A 17222-nucleotide genomic window follows, 5' to 3' on the forward strand; every position below is an offset into this window, starting at 1 on the left:
ATCTTAGCTTTAGAGATTTTTGAAAAAGAAAAAAAAAATTGTTCTCTTTGAATTCCTGAAACTGAAGCAGTGGAGCAGCTGTGACCATGGCAGTCATTTTCTTTGCCTTAATTTTTCATGCTTATATTTTCTCATGTCTTTCTCTGGCTCAGCATTTTGAATATCTTCTTGGGCAGAATCAATGCACCATCTAATATGTTTGTATTTTGCATCTTTTCTCTTCCCTAGATCTTGCTGATATTCTTCCATCTCCTTTTCTCCATGCTTGTGATTTTGGTTATGAGTTCTTGAAATAGACTTCTTACTGTAAGAACAGAAATATCAATAAGGACAGAAAAATAGATCTTTATTAAAGTAACTTCTACAATACCCATTTCTCTATCATCTTTTTTCTTTCATTATTTTCTTTTGATGTTCTTGCACATCTGTGACTAAAAGAAAAAAGTTTGGGAGGAAAAAGAGGCTGCTTAATTTAAGAAAATTAGTAAAATTAAAATATTATTTTAAAAACGTGTTTTATTAATTTGGTGAAATTTTAACTCAGATATGTATAGATCAAAAGGATTTTCTATGTTTCTATGTGACTTTATTCTGATCTTTCTTTAGCAATGTGTAATTTTTAAAAGTCCAGTGAAAAGCTCCTTTTAACCCATTTTGAAGTTAGCAGTTGTGGTCACTGCTAACTAAACTCTTAGAAGTTGACTGAGAGGAAAGCTGAGGGTTGCTTTTCCCCTTGCCTGCATGATTGAGATGAAACTTTAACAAGTGCTAACAAGAAATAAGGAGAAGGCAATGGCACCCCACTCTAGTACTCTTGCCTGGAAAATCCCATGGACGGAGGAGCCTGGTAGGCTGCAGTCCATGGGGTCGCTAAGGGTCGGACACGACTGAGCGACTTCCCTTTCACTTTTCACTTTCATGCATTGGAGAAGGAAATGGCAACCCACTCCAGTGTTCTTGCCTGGAGAATCCCAGGGACGGCGGAGCCTGGTGGGCTACCATCTATGGGGTCGCACAGAGTTGGACATGACTGAAGCAACTTAGCAGCAGCAGCAGCAACAAGAAATAAAGTTTAAAATATGGGACTACAAAGTATATTTCAGTACACATATATTTATATACATATGTGTATACTTATGTATAAATACATATGTATACATATAAATATGTCAATTTAGACTTGAATCTGAAATCAAAGGAGATTTTATATTAAAAAGCAGGAATGTTGTCTATTTCTTTCACACTTAACTTACAGGTAAGTTCTTGTAAAAATTATACTTAGATATTTGTAAATGCTGAAAAATTTGTATCTCAGTAAAGAGCAGAAATCTACATTAATGTTTTAATAGATTAATGATAATGTTTTAATAGATATCTTTATGTTTTAAAGAAATAATATAGTCTTATGGCTTCATGGGAGGTAAATAAAATAGTTAATAGTGGGTATATTTGGGTGATGAGATTGAGGTGGATATCATAATTATCTCTGTGACTTTTCAAGTTTTCTGTAATGAGCATGGCTTAATTTTATAGTCAGAAAAAATGTTGATTTAAAATGACTCTCATTTATTCATCGGAGAAGGCAATGGCACCCAACTCCAGTATTCTTGCCTGGAAAATCCCATGGACAGAGGACCCTGGAAGGCTACAGTCCATGGGGTCGCTGAGGGTCAGACACGACTGAGTGACTTCACTTTCACGCATTGGAGAAGGAAATGGCAACCCACTCCAGTGTTCTTGCCTGGAGAATCCTAGGGATGGGGGAGCCTGGTGGGCTGCCATGTATGGGGTCGCACAGAGTCGGACACGACTGAAGTGACTTAGCAGCAGCAGCAGCAGGGGCATTTATTTATAAAAGCTCTTAAGAACTTGTAAAAGTTCTTTTTCCATAGCCTTTTCATTATTGCTGCTCTTTTTATCTACGGAGTTAGCATAGCTTAGAATTCAAATGAATCACTAAGAAGGACTCCCTACATTTATCAGCTTGGCCTGCTATAAGAAAATACCACAGGCTGGGTGGCTTAAAAAAACAGAAATTTATTTTCTTGCAGTTCTGGAGGCTGGAAGTCTAAGATCAGGGTGCCAGCATGGTTGGATTCCTGTGAGAATCCTGGCTTTCAGAGAGTCACCCTCTTGCTCTGTTCTCACATGACAGAGAGAGAAAACAAGCTCTGTAGTATCTCTTCTTATGAGGGCGTTAATCCCATCATGAGGGTTCCATACTCATGACTCCATCTAATCCTGATTACCTCCCAAAGGCCTCCTCTCCAAATATAATCACATTAGGGATTAGAGCTTCAGCATATAAATTTTGAAGGCACCTAGACATTTAGTCTCTAACATTCTCCTCACTCAAATTGGCAATATACAAGATTACCAGATATGCATCTAACATTGAAAAAGACTTGCAGGCTATAAATAAAAAATGATAGTTATCACTGGATGATAGAAATATAGGGAATTTTCTCCATTTTTTGTGAATTTCCAGTATATTACTTTTATAACTGAAAAGATACAATAAATACTATTTTAAAAGGAAAATGAAATACCACAGAATGGAATGTAATATTCCATAATAATGTTGCAAATTTCAAAATCATTTTCTTTTATCTTCTTGCTTTTTGTGTGTGTGTGTGTGTCTTCAGCACATAGAGCACCCAGGTATGGGAACACAGTGGAGCTCAGTGCTGCTGCTGCTGGTTCTCATTTTTCCTTTTTAACAGTGATGGCAATGTTCATGATAATGAAACATGCCAGTGGGCATGTAATATAGGAAAGTGAAATAGAAAGTAGCCACAAAATCAGGACACACATAATTGTTAAAGTTTTTTCTGAGTTGTTATAAATAGAATAGCCCATTCATTGTCTTTACTTTTAGAACTCTTTAGTTTCTTAGATTCTAAAAAAAATGATTTAGTTAAAAAAAAAAATGAGTTAGTGGCTCATTTTTCATTAACTTCCAATTGCAAATGTAATATAACCTCCTTGAATCTACACAATAAAATGGCAGGGAGATGTGACAGTGAGAAAACTTGACATCAAACTTCCAGAGTGTTTCATTCCAAGCACTGATTTGAGTTTAATACCTGAGGTTGAAGAACTGTTTTTCCCTCTATAATGCATCTCCTCTCTCCTCTCCTCTCCTCTCCTTCTAATGCATCATTTCTTATTACGCTCTACCTTGTGTGTGGAATCCGTCATTTCCTTCTTTAAAGAAAATTATCTATGATTTGTCTTCAATTAACCCCACATTTGAGTGTAATATTTCTAGTTTTTTTTTTTAACTCTGTAAATCAATAGGTAAGAAATGCCCTTCAAGATAGTGATTTTTTTTTTGTCACACAGGAAGCTGTCCGCTTGCCAAGTAAATCATGATGTGATATATTATTTCCAGTTGCTATAAATTTTCAATATTTAGTGTGTCAGTCATACTAAGTCATGATTCAGTTATTTAATTTCACTTATGTCTATATTTTAGATGAGAATCCTTTCCCCCATTAGTAGATTTTAATTTCCTTCTCTTTCACAGTCAAATTCCAAGCATGCCTTATAAAACTAGCCACAAAATACACACATGAACAAACCGTTTTTGTGTGTACAAGTAGACTCGAAAATATTCACTAGTAAACTGTCTCTGAAATTGTAAATTTGTCTTCTTAAATGTCATTTTTGTTTTTAACACTTTAGATCACTTTTTATCACTATTTCTTTATTAATTTGATTGCTAGATATGCAACAAACATATCTAGGTAACTCTCTGTCTTGCTGACATAAGCTGTTTATTGGGAGCTTAAAAAATAATCTCACAAGTGATCTTCAGAGGTGAAAAAAGTAAATTGTTCTGAATTCAGGGCTGTGTGTACACCATAGTTAATCTATTATTATTGAATAAATTGCTTTCTGTAATTGTTTTGGTAATATTGAAAAAGCAATTTTCTTTCCCTCTCTCTCTCTCTTTTTTTTTTTTTTACCAACAGGACACAAAAATCGCTTCATTGGAGCGAAACATAAGGGATCTTGAGGATGAGATCCAGATGTTAAAAGCCAATGGTGTGTTGAACACTGAGGACCGTGAAGAAGAGATAAAACAAATAGAGGTTTACAAAAGTCACTCCAAGTTCATGAAAACCAAGGTATGTATAGTCCAAAGTTATAAACTTTTATATTCTTAATGTGACTGGAAAGTTATGGTTTATATACATACTTTCCCCAAATACTCACATAATCTGCTTTATGTGATATATGAAATATATGGACAATAAAGAAGAATGAGGAAATTTTTTAGTTCAAAAGCATAGATTCCAGAAAAATCAGGTAAAACTTTAGGTAGAATTTCTACTTACTAAGGGGTTCAGGATTTTCTAATGAATTCTTTCAGTGTCCCTCTGTCTTGGGAATTAACATTTATTTTTAATAGTCTTTGCTCTCCAAATTTCCTGAGATTTCGTAAGTTTGCTATTTTTAAAAGTTTCTATCTTTGCCAAATTTCTGGCCCATCCCTGGAAGGTGATGAAAGGTGTTAATCTTGGAAGCCAATTTAACTGATTTGAGTGGTATGAAGATATTTTGGTTTTAATATAGTATTTGACAGTACTGATTTTGAGTCCCAGTACTATAATTTGCTGAAAATATTCAATCTCTGTGAGCCTCAGTTTCTTCATCCATGAAATACTGATAAGAAAAAGAAAAATACCTTCATCATCGGGTCGCTTTGACAATTCCAGGAGATTATGCATTTAAAATACTTACTCCCTTGACTGATCTCTAGAAAGCATTCAGTCATGTGAGACATTGTTGTTGAGTGTTATTATTGTTACCTATTGCTGTGGAATATTTATGAAATATTATTAGAGTAATCGTTTCCATTACTTTTTTATCAGTATTGCTAGTTTTAAAGAATTTGGCTTGTATTTTTCAAAATGAAACTTTGAGTTGCAAATGGATACATCACCTGAAAATCTGTTCTTTTTATATATGCAGAATTATTTAATTTATGAGCAGCCCAATTGGCCTTTAGAGACTTCAAAATACTTTTATTTATTCCTCTATTTAAGCCATTTTATTTTTGAAAACAATAACCACACCAATTAAAATTATTTTTTTCCTACCACTTCCTCTTAGGTACCCCTGTTCTTATTCTAGGTTTTGCTGTTTGTTGCCTTATAAAATGCAGCAGAGTTGAGTGATGCACACTTCTGTGAGAAGGCAGTGGGAAGTGGAGAGAATAACTGCTTAAGTAATGGTTATGATTTTTATCAGTTGTAAAATACATGGATAGTCTTTGCAGAGAATTTGCAAAATTACAGGAGAGAAATAATATGTAGTGTTTACTTTACTCTGTATGTATGTGTACATGTGTTTCTCTAGGAAAAACAAAAACCATGCTATACTTCTGTCAACTTCCATCTGTAAGTTAATGTTGAGATTTTGACTAAAAATTTTCATCAAGGAGTAGAGATATGAGAAGGAGAATGTCCAGTGTATTTGAATGTAACCCCTTGCTTTTAGTGATGGCCACAAAATGCAGAGCAGGTTTCCTTGCTAAGTCCTCCCTTCTGGTTTCTTTTTTGCAGTCCTTTCCTCTTAGAGAGTTGAGCTGACATGCCACAAACACAGTAGTAGGGTGGCCTGCAGACAATGGCCAGATCACTCCAGGAATGAAGACCAGATGTACAGATCTGAGTGAATCCATGAAGATTGGGGGAAATGATTGTTTTGGCTCAAACTGTTCCTCCCCACCCTATCCTGTCATATATCAGTGGAAGATAGTTCAAGCCACTTGTACAACTGAAAATGCCTTGAAATTTGTAAACTCTGTCCCTCAATATAGATTGTGTCCCGGTGAATAAAACATGTATATGGTCTTCAGGAAGCAAGTGATGGCCTTTATTATCTCACAGTCTTCTGAGGCACCATCAATCCTTGAGCTGGTTTTAACTTTTAATGGTTAGTTACTTTCAAGGGTTCCCAGAGTGGTCAAGTCGGAAGGATGTTCAAGGAGAGAAAAGGAGTTAGGTGAAAAGAGTGCAGGCTGAAGACTGAAGCAGACTCTGGCAGATTTCTAACCTGCCCTTGATAGCTGCATGACCTTCAGGAGTGACTTAAGTCACTCAGCCACACTTTCCTCATCTATGAAGTGGGGGCAGCACTGCAAAACTTAGAGAGTGACTCAAAATGTTAAACAAAACTCTGCAGTTAAAGCACCCGAGTCAAAAAAGTAGGCAATGACTATATCCAATATTATTGAAGAAATATAATCAAATATATTAATAATTTTATTAAGTGCAAAGAGGAACTAAGGAGCCTCTTGATGAGGGTGAAAGAGGAGAGTGAAAAAGCTGGCTTAAAGCTTAACATTCATAACACTAAGATTATGGCATCTGGTCCCATCACTTCATGGCAAATAGATGGGGAAACAGTGAAAGCAGTGACAGATTTTTTTTCTTCTCAGGCTCCAAAATCACTGCAGCTGGTGAAATTAAAAGATGCTTGCTTCTTGATAGGAAAGCTATGACAAACCTAGACAGCATATTAAAAAGCAGAAACATCACCTTGCTGACAAAAGTCCTTGTAGTCAAAGCTATGGTCTTTCCAGTAGTCATGTACAGATGTGAGAGTTGGACCATAAAGAAGGCTGAGCACTGAAGAATTGATGCTTTCAAACTGTGGTGCTGCAGAAGACTGTTGATAGTCCCTTGGACAGCAAGGAGATCAAACCAGTCAATCCTAAAGGATTGGGCTTCCCTGGTGGCTCAGCTGGTAAAACATCTACATGGAATGCAGGAGACCTGGGAGACTTGGGTTCAACCCCTGGGTTGAGAAGATCCTCTGGAGAAGGGATCCGATACCCACTCCAGTATTCTGGCCCGGAGGATTCCATGGACAGTATAGTCCATGGAGTCGCAAAGAGTCGGACATGACTGAGTGACTTTCACTTTCCTAAAGGAAATCAACCCCAAATACTCATCAGAAGGACTGATGCTGAAGCTCCAGTACTTTGGCCATCTGATGCGAAGAACTGACTGATCAGAAAAGACCTGATTCTGGGAAAGATTGAAGGCAGAAGGAGAAGGGGATGATAGAGGATGAAATGGTTGGATGGCAATACCAACTCGATGGACATGTGCTTGAGCAAGCTCTGGGAGTTGGTGATGGACAGGGAAACCTGGCGCGCTGCTGTCTATGGGGTCACAAATAGTTGGGACTCGACTGAGTAACTGAACTGAAAATTGAATTGCTAGTGTACTTCATGGTCCATTGTAGCCTATTTGGATAACTTTTCTACAAAGTTTGTATGAATGTGTTGCTTGTGAACATCACAGATATCTGAGGAGTTAATTTGTGCAATAGTTGTTTACACACATTGACAAGGAAACTGTTTAGTGTCACCACTGGAGTTTCTTGAATTCTTTTGTTTATATGCAGGATTATGTGGATAAAGCTTTCAATGGTGGATTTTGAGCTCTGTGGTCCCCAAAGGGGCACTAAAAGTTGTGCATGTTCAAAATATTTCCCATTTCCCAATCCTTACCACTTAGTTGGGAAAGTAAGAAATGTACTCAAAACACCACCCTGAAGACTTGGTGGGAGGAGAGTTCATTTCTGGCTGGAATAATGCAAGTTGTGCAAGGTTAAAGTTAGTGTTTTGTTTTCTGTTTTGGTCAAAATAATCAGATTGGTAAAACTACAGTGATAGGTCTGGGGAAGATTGCCAACTCAAATCTGTGTCTGAGCATACCTAGAAGGATATGTGAAAACACCATTCTATCCCCAGTTCTATACAGTTAAGGAAGTAGGAAGAACTCAAGTCTATATGAAATTACAGACTTTTTCAAAAAATAAATATTAGATTTAAATTGCAAAAATCTAGAGATTCTGAAATGTACTTGGGAAATGGAAATGTAATTGTTAAACTCATTTGGTTTACTGAAGTGGTGGTAGAAACGGAAATCATAAGGTGACTTTGGATCCCATCTAGCAGAAAATGGTAAGTTTAATGCAGGGACAGTTGACTTCAGAAACTGTTGTTTTAATAGTTCACAAAAACTCAGAGTCATGGTAGAGGAACACTTCAGAAATTCTTATGAAATGCTGCACAAGGAGGGGACTAGAACTCTTTGAAACTAAATCTGAAAATTGCAGCTGTATATTGTTACTTCTGCCTGTGGCTTGTAATGAACATATAGAAAGCTTAAGAGTGTCCTTTCTTTTACCAGGTTTTCTGGAGAGGCATCTTCAGGGTTTACGAAGGTGCCAGGCTTGGCAGTGCCCACTGATCTGTTACTTTAACAGAGGTCTAAATGTGTTCTGTCTTAATTACTTGGAAGCTTACTTTTTTTAATTAAAAAAAAGATTTTAAAAGTTTTAAAGTCAACCTAATCATTAAAAAATACCTCCTAGAGTATCTATGTTCTCATTTGCTTATATTTTTGAAATTTTAGCTGAAAAGTACTTGCATGACCCATTGGTGATACAATTAACTCAGCATTTGATTTCTTGTCATTAGCAGGGCTTAATCTCAATCAATCTCAATTTTTGTATGTAACTATTTGCTCCAAATAGATAATCGCAATCATCACTTAGTCGCTAAGTCGTGTCTGACTCTTGCAACCCTATGGACTGTGGCCCGCCAGGCTCCTCTGTACATGGGATTCTCCAGGCAAGAATACTGGGATGGGTTGCCATTTCCTTCCCCAGAAATATATAATAAAGGCAGCTAATAGTGATATATACAGACTCATTTTCAGAGATAGAAGTGTGTTGAAATAATTTTAAATGTTTCAATGAAAAATTGACATTGTTGTTCAGTCACTAAGTTGTGTCTGACTCTTTGGGACCTCATGGACTACATCACGCCAGGCTCCCCTGTCCTTCAGTATCTCCTGGAGTTTGCTCAAATTCATGTCCATCGAGTCAGTGATGCTATCTAACCATCTCATCCTCTGCCATCCCCTTCTCCTTTTACCTTCAATCTTTCCCAGCATCAGGGTTTTTTCCAATGTGTCAGCTCTTTGCTTCAGGTGGCCAAAGTATTGGAGCTTCCACATTAGCTGAGAATTTGATAAAGAAACAATGTTGTACGCAAAGTGAGTTCTGCTTGGATTAATTATTAAAATGAGTAAAGACAGTAGGTTGGAGGGAAAGGAAGTATTTTAAGCAGTCCCATGAAATAGCATGCGCTTCCATTTTGTTGCTGAGCAGATGACTAGGACTGGTAGGGCCTCTTGCAAGCTTTGTGATTAGATGAAGTAGCAGGGAAGACCTAAATTGCTTTTATAAATATGATATCATAAATAGCCATGACATAACATTTTTGAAATAGTAGAAGGTGAATTTTAAAAATGTAAAGGCAGAGTTTAGAATCGCAACTTGTGCAAAGCCTGGGATACCAGACATAGTCAGGATGAAAAGACGTGCATCTTTGAAGCCCTTTGGCACATGCATGTTGTCCCTGAGAACTGAGACTCGGAGACCTCCCAAGCTGTGCAACTCTCCCCGTTGGAAAGTCCAATTTCTACCCATACTCACAAGGTTTAGAGGAATCAAACTGTGAGGGCAGAATGTAAAAGGCTATGAAAAGCATGGGTTACCTTCAGCAGCACTGTTAAGGCTTTAAGAATGGGATGTACCATATAAATAATTGTTTTCCTACTAGGGAAAGAATGATGGCATCCCCTGTTGTATACAAGGCTTTGTTCCTAGACTCACACATTTTCATCTACTGACCCCAGGACTTCTCTGTCAGCCACTCCCTCTGCAGAGTTTGCCAAAGATGCTACTCTGCTGTCTTAGATCTCCTCCATTATTCTCAATTTGTAACACATTTTCTTATTAACCTCTGATGGATTACAAACCTCATAACCCAAACTGCATGATAGTAAGCACATCACTTTCTAGATGTGAGGGCCATATCTGCAGTGAAAAAGAAGCTGTTTTCCTTGGCGAGGTAGGTTTTATTGATGTTAGTTGTGTCACAGATGTAAGTGGTAGAAGAACTTTCAGGCGAGATGAAGTGTGCGTGATGTCCACATGGACTTCATATAAAGCATGTGATGTAATTCCGATTGGTTTTTCTTCTTCCCATCATGGAGACAGACCTTCCCCAGCCTCAGTTCTTATGTATGTTTGATTGCATCACTTTTCATTTTTATTGAGTTTATGGCTATAAAAGAAGCCAAAGGCATATTTTTATGGAAGAATATGATTTTTTTACCCCACAACTATATTCCCCTTAGAAAAACTTTTTTTCCTGTTATTGTCTGCATAAAATATTTAAAATTTATCTCACGGCAGTGATAGTCTGCAAGTTATTTAAAGCAACTGCCTATTAATATTTATAGACTGAGATAGTTTTATCATTATCAATCTATTTTTATTGAATGAAGTAGCTATATGTAGAACCTGCCATGTCTTCCTTCCTATTAAATACCATTCCATTGATGTTAATTTCTTTCACATTCCTCTCTCAATACCCCACTCCCATATGAGATTTCTACTCCGATATTTGTAGACGTTAGCACTAATCAGCTTTTTTTTCTTTACTATAAATATCATCATTGTTTTGGCATGTAGAGTTGAAAGTTTTTTGAGTTTTATTTTCAAATGAATCAGTTTCATATGTTGAATCAACTATATACTGTAATGTCAACTATTCCTTGAGTAGTTGCTGATCACAAAAGATTTAATTCATTTCATAATTTTCTCTTTTTCCTCATTTTATTTATATTCTGTCCTTGTGTGTGAGAAAAAGAGAGGGCTATAGGGAGAGGACTTACTTTGTTGTAGCTAAAAATCATAGACTCGTGATTTCTTAAATTACAAAGAAATAATGTATTTCATGGATTGCACAGACCTGAGTAGTGCTGCCACCCAGACACACATACTCGAAGCTCATTGATAATCTCCCACAGTTCTTTTTAGTGAACTTTTCAGCATACTCAGAATTCTTCTCAAGACTGCCTTCCGGGCAGCCATTACCAAACCTGTAGATGTGGCAAGTATAATGAAACCTGTATGTCCCCCTATCTAGTCTGGGTTCACCCTGCAAGTGGGGTTCTATATCAACTTTTATAGTTAATTGCAGAACCCTGAAAATTTCTGAAGATGGAGGTCTCACTTCTTTTTAAGCATCTCACTCTGTTTATGCTCAGTAGTTATCAGTAGCTTGGTTCTTATTTAGCTAGTTTCAATTACTGGGACAAAAATGATGGATCAAATATAGTTTAAAAACATACAATTTAAAATGTACTTATGAACTTTGAAGTTAGAAAGAATCTGAAGGGCCAAGATTAAGCCAAAGCAGGGGACTAGAGTGAAAACTACAGCCCTGGTTCTATCTTCTTCTTTATTTTTTTAACTATTTTGTCCACTCCAGGTCTTAGTAGCAGCGTATGGGATCTTTATTGTGACATGCTGGATCTTTAGTTGTGGCATCCAGGATCTAGTTCACTGGCCAGAGATCGAACCCAGGCCCTCTGCATCGAGAGCGTGGAGTCTCAACCACTGGACCACCAGGGAGATTCCTGGTTTTGTCTTCTTGTTGGCTTTGCTAGACAGATGAACTTGAGCTTTAGTTTTCACAGTCACAGTGACACTGAAGGAAAGTGACAGAAGCTTGAGCCTGCTCAAAATGAGGAGCCAAGCAGGAATCCCACTACCACGTAAAGCTGGGATCCCAGACAGCTAGACTCTTAATGCAGGAATAAAGTAAAAATAAACTGCCCACTCTATTCTCCTCCCACCTAGACTAAGGGGCTCCAGGGAAAATCATTTATTTACCTATTTTAAGTCTTTGAGCCAAGATAAAGGTGAAAAAAACTAGCAGTGAGAATCTGTCACCACAGCTGGCTCTTAGGCAGATGTGCAGTGTGAGGTGATCCAAGAACTTTCAGTATAGAATGTAGTTTAAGGAGCCCGTGGTTGGTAGTGCCCAGGTATTGGCTGAGATAAATGTTCTGAAGGACCACATGTTCAACTAAGACCCCTCAGTATTTTTCTCCAGAGAAAGTTCCAAAACATGTGAGTAAAAATTTAAAAAAATTTACAAAACCTTTAAGAAAGCAAGCCACTGTAAGCAAAAGCCAGTAGAAAGAATGAACAGCAGAACTAGAAGGGAAGACTTCAGAAATTGAAATTTTAAAACAAACACTATGAAATAAGTATGTTTAGTATGTTAAATCAGAGAAGGCAATGGCACCCCACTCCAGTATTCTTGCTTGGAAAATCCCATGGGTGGAGGAGCCTGGTGGGCTGGAGCCCATGGGGTCACGAAGAATCGGACACGACTGAGCGACTTCACTTTCACTTTTCACTTTCGTGCATTGGAGAAGGAAATGGCAACCCACTCCAGTGTTCTTGCCTGGAGAATCCCAGGGACGAGGGAGCCTGGTGGGCTGCCGTCTATGGGATCACACAGAGTCGGACATGACTGAAGCGACTTAGCAGCAGCAGTATGTTAAATAAAAGAAGGAGTTGAAAATATGGCTAAAGGGCAAGAGGCTATAAAAATACCAAGGAAATTTAGAAAGAAGCAAATAAAATGACTTAGAAATGGAAAAATATAAAAATGGAAATTTTAAAGTTTGAGAAATATATTTAATTGCAGAGTGGTCATAGCAGAAGAGAAACTTAATAGACTAGAAAATAGGGCAGAAGAAATTAAATGAAAGATAAAAAGATAGAAAACATTAAAGATGCATAGAAGATAGAATAAGAAGATCTAGCACAAATCTAATCCAAATTCTTGAAGAAAGAGAGATGGAATAGGGACAGTTATTATTCAGAAGCCATATTTGAAGAGATAAAAGAGATAAAAGCTGAGAATTTTCACAGGTATCAGTCTACAAATTCAGAAGTCTTAAAATACCCAAAATAGGATAAATAAAATGAAATCTCTCTATTTGCATCAAAATAAAGACATAAAATCTTAGAGGCAAAGAAAAAGTCTTAACAGAACATTTGTCCAAAGGAGATATATGAATGTCTAATAAGTATGGAAAAAGATATTTGATAACATCTTAGTCATTAGAGAAAGCAAAACCATAAGGAGATAACCACTATATATTCACTGGAATGATGACGAATGAAAAGACAGATGATAACAATTCCTGGTGAGGTTTTAAAGAAATTAGAACCCTTATATGTTTCTCTTGCTAAGTCACTTCAGTCGTGTCTGACTCTGTGCGACCCCATAGACAGCAGCCCACCAGGCTCCCCCATCCCTGGGATTCTCCAGGCAAGAACACTGGAGTAGGTTGCCATTTCCTTCTCCAATAAAATTGTATAGTCAGTTTGGAAAGCAGGTAGAAATTCTTCAGAAAGCTAAACATAGTTACCATGTGACCTAGCAGTTTCACACCTGTGTTTATATCCAAGAGAAATGAAAGCATATGTCTCCACACACTGGTACATGAATGATCAAGCAGCATTATTAATAGTCAAAATGTGGAAACAACTTAGGTGTCCATTATCTGGTGAATGGATAGAAACAATCATGTATATTCATACAGTGAAATATTACTCAGCTATAAAGAGCAATGAAGTACTTATACATGCTACAACATGGATGAAACTTGAAATGTTGTGTATGTTACAGAAGCCAGTGACAAAGTATGTATATTGAAGAGTGCATTTATATGAGATTCCCAGAAAAGGCCAATCCATAATGTAGATTATTGGTTGCCTAGGGCTAGGTGTAGAGGATGAGGAATGAAGAGTGACTTTTCTACTTAAAGTTTCACATTAAGATGATAGAAATGTTCTAAAAATAAAAGTGTAATCAAATGTCATGCACATATATGGAATATTGCACCCAACAATTGTTGGATCCATAATCTTTTTAAGCACATAGTATACAGAATGCTTCCCTGGTGGCTCAGACAGTAAAGTGTCTGCCTGCAATGCGGAGACCCAGGTTCAATCCCTGGGTTGGGAAGATCCTCTGGAGAAGGAAATGGCAGCCCACTCCAGTACCCTTGCCTGGAAAATTCCATGGACGGAGGAGCCTGGTAGGCTACAGTCCATGGGGTCGCAAAGAGTCAGATACAACTGAGCGACTTCACTTTTCACTTTCATACAGAATGCATATATGATCACTGACTACATACTGTGCGTAAAGCAAGATACACCAAATTTCAAATGAATACTGTAGAACAGACCATGTTCTCTACTCACAAAGCAAGTAAGACATAAAAAAAAGAGATAACTAGGAAACACTTATGTATTTGGAGATTAAGAAACACATTTTTAAGTTATTCATGGTTCAAGGAATAATAATGGAGATTGGAAAATATTTAAGACTGTACAATAATGTCAAGGTGTATCAAACTAGAGAGAGTGAGCTAAAGTGATACTGACAGGAAAATATATGCTCTTAAGGCTCATACATGGAAAGAAAAAAGTATGAAAATTAGTGAGATAATATTCCAACTTAAGCTTAGGAAAAGAAAATAGAATAAACCCAAGGAAAGTATGAAGAAGAAAATAATTTTAAAATTAGAGCCGAAACTAATGAAATAGAAAATAAAAATGTTGGATGATCAACAGAACCAAAATTGGCTCTTTGAAGAGGTTATTTAATGGGACATGCTTCTGCTGAGATTCATCATGTTGATATATGGCAAAACCAATACAATATTGTAAAGTTAAAAAATACAAGAAAAGAAAAAGAAAATAATTAAAAATAAAAATATTAGGAATGAAAAAAGATAGTCATAGATACCATAATATCAAATATAAATGAGTTTTATGAAAACTTCATGCCAACAGGGTGAAAATTTAGATGAAATGAAAGTCTTTTAATGAAAATAACTTAGCAAAATTGATTCACAAAATTAGAAACATGGATATTCCTATAATCATTAAAGATGGATGAAATAAGGAATGGTCTTTGGAAAAAGAAAATACCAGCTCTGGATGATTTTTTGGGTGATTTTTAATGAACTTCAGTGAAAAAAAATTTTCAGTTTTACACAAATCATTTCAGAACACACTTAAAGAATGAACACTCCCTACTTTATTTGGAAGGCTAAATTGATGCTAAAACTTGATAAAGATAGCACAAGATAGGAAAATTACAAATCAGTCTTGCCCATAAATGTAGAAATGATGACAAAATATTAGCAGGATGAATCCAGTAATATATAAAAATAATAGTGCATCATGATGAAGTGGAGTTTTTCACAGTAATGCATGGAGAGAGTAATATTTTAAAAATACATTAATATAATTTATTATAATATATTAAAGGTGAAAATGTGATAAATCATGAAGTGCAGAAAAATGCTGGATAATATTAAGCATTCCTTAATGATTAAAAAAACAACTCTTGGCAGAGTTGTAGTAAAAGGGAACTTTCTAAAACTTGAATGCCTGTAAAAAGCTAAAGCAAGCATTGAGCTTAATGACAAAATATTGAAATTCTTCCTTTTAAGACCAGGGACAAGACAGAAGCCACAAATTCCACTAGGAATATCAGAAAAGTTCCTCTCTGTCTTTCTGCGTGGCTTGATAGTGTGGCTGGCATAGACTTCTTCACAGCCAAGTGGTCACAGGGTGGTTGGACTTCTGTCTTTGTGGTTAGCTTCCAGTGAGAGGAAGCTAAAGCTGCTAGTTCTCCTAGAGGCTGGAACACGCATACTGACACTTGTTCTGCATTTTGCTAGCTGAAGCAAGTCACAGTCCAGTCCATGCTCAAGAGGAGGGTAAATAGACTCCTCCTTTAGTTTTGAAGAATGGCATATGTGTATAAGTAGGAAGAAATTGGTGGCAGTCATTTTTAGAGGACTTCTACCATAACTCCTAACAGACTGGCCAAAATGTAAAACTCCAATGACATATGATATTGGCAAAGACATGGAGTGATTGGCACATTTACACATTGCTTGTGACCATAGAAATTAATATAAGTCCTTTAGAAAACACTTTAATGTTATCTAGTGAATATGAAGATGTGCATACTCTGTGTTCCAGCTATTTAACTCCCAGATTATTTTTTACAGTGTGTACCAGGTAGTATGTATAAGAATGTTCAGAATAGCATTTTTCATAATAGCAAAAAAAACCTGGAAATAAGCCCAAATGTCTGTTAACAGCACAGTAGACAAATAAATTTTTATGAAGTCTTACAATGGAATACTCTTCAGTTCAGTTCAGTCGCTCAGTCGTGTCTGACTCTTTGTGACCCCATGGACTGCAGCATGCCAGGCTTCCCTGTCCATCTCTAACTCCCAGAGCCTACTCAAACTCACGTCCATCACGTTGGTGGTGCCCTCCAACCATCTCATCCTCTGTCGTCCCCTTCTCCTCCCTCCTTCAATCTTTCCCAGCATCAGGGTCTTTTCAAATGAGTCAGTTCTTCGCATCAGGTGGCCAAAGTATTGGAGTTTCAGCTTCAGCATCAGTCCTTCCAATGAATATTCAGGACTGATTTCCTTTAGGATGGACTGGTTGGATCTCCTTGCAATCCAAGGGACTCTCAAGAGTCTTCTCCAACACCACAGTTCAAAAGCCTCAATTCTTTGGCACTCAGCTTTCTGTATAGTCCAACTCTCACATCCATACGTGACTACTGGAAAAACCATAGCTTTGACTAGATGGACCTTTGTTGGTAAAGTAATGTCTCTGCTTTTTAGTATGCTGTCTATGTTGGTCATAGCTTTTCTTCCAAGGAGCAAGCTTGTACTTTAATGAAAATGAACACATTGCACAAATAGGAACTTGATTTAATCTTGAAGATTAGATTGAGTAGAAAAAATAAAAAAGCTAAAAAAGATAACACAGTGCAAATAAAGTTAAAAACCATGCAAAATTAAATAGTGTAGAATTTACAGGTGCAGAAAAATAAGGTAAGCTTGAAAGACAAATAAGAAAAGGATGAACACAAAATTTAGGGTGGTGATTGTTTGCAGAGAGGGAAAGGAAATAGAAATGGGTTGGGAATTGGGTAATTCTAGTGATCCTTTTAGTGAATTGAATAATGGATGTTTCTTGTATTTTTTTCTATTTTATGTATTTTTGATGTTCTTTTTTACATATCTTTTTAATATGTAATATAAGAAAAAAGATCCCCCAATGCTTGTTTTTGAGGGGTGAGGATTCTCTTCTGTCGAATGATGCTCTTGAATGATCATTTCCATTGTGGAGTATCAGAGAAGGTCTAGATTCTGTCTTGGGTAATTACCTTTCTTAGCTCCCTGTTGACCCTTCTGAGGACCATGGTCAAT

The 17222-nt window shown here is 36.8% G+C and overlaps 1 protein-coding gene across 8 annotated transcripts in view; it reads left to right on the plus strand.

Moving 5' to 3' along the window:
- ERC2 (ELKS/RAB6-interacting/CAST family member 2) overlaps nt 1-17222 on the plus strand; it is a 997915-nt gene that overhangs the window by 319124 nt on the left and 661569 nt on the right. For all 8 annotated transcript variants that reach the window (XM_055558162.1, XM_055558161.1, XM_055558164.1 and 5 more), the window contains one exon: nt 3978-4133. In XM_055558162.1, coding sequence (XP_055414137.1) covers nt 3978-4133 — 156 coding nt within the window. The remainder of the gene's footprint in view (nt 1-3977; nt 4134-17222) is intronic.

This window comes from Bubalus kerabau, chromosome 20, assembly GCF_029407905.1.
Source record: "Bubalus kerabau isolate K-KA32 ecotype Philippines breed swamp buffalo chromosome 20, PCC_UOA_SB_1v2, whole genome shotgun sequence".
Classification (NCBI taxonomy): Eukaryota; Metazoa; Chordata; class Mammalia; order Artiodactyla; family Bovidae; genus Bubalus; species Bubalus kerabau.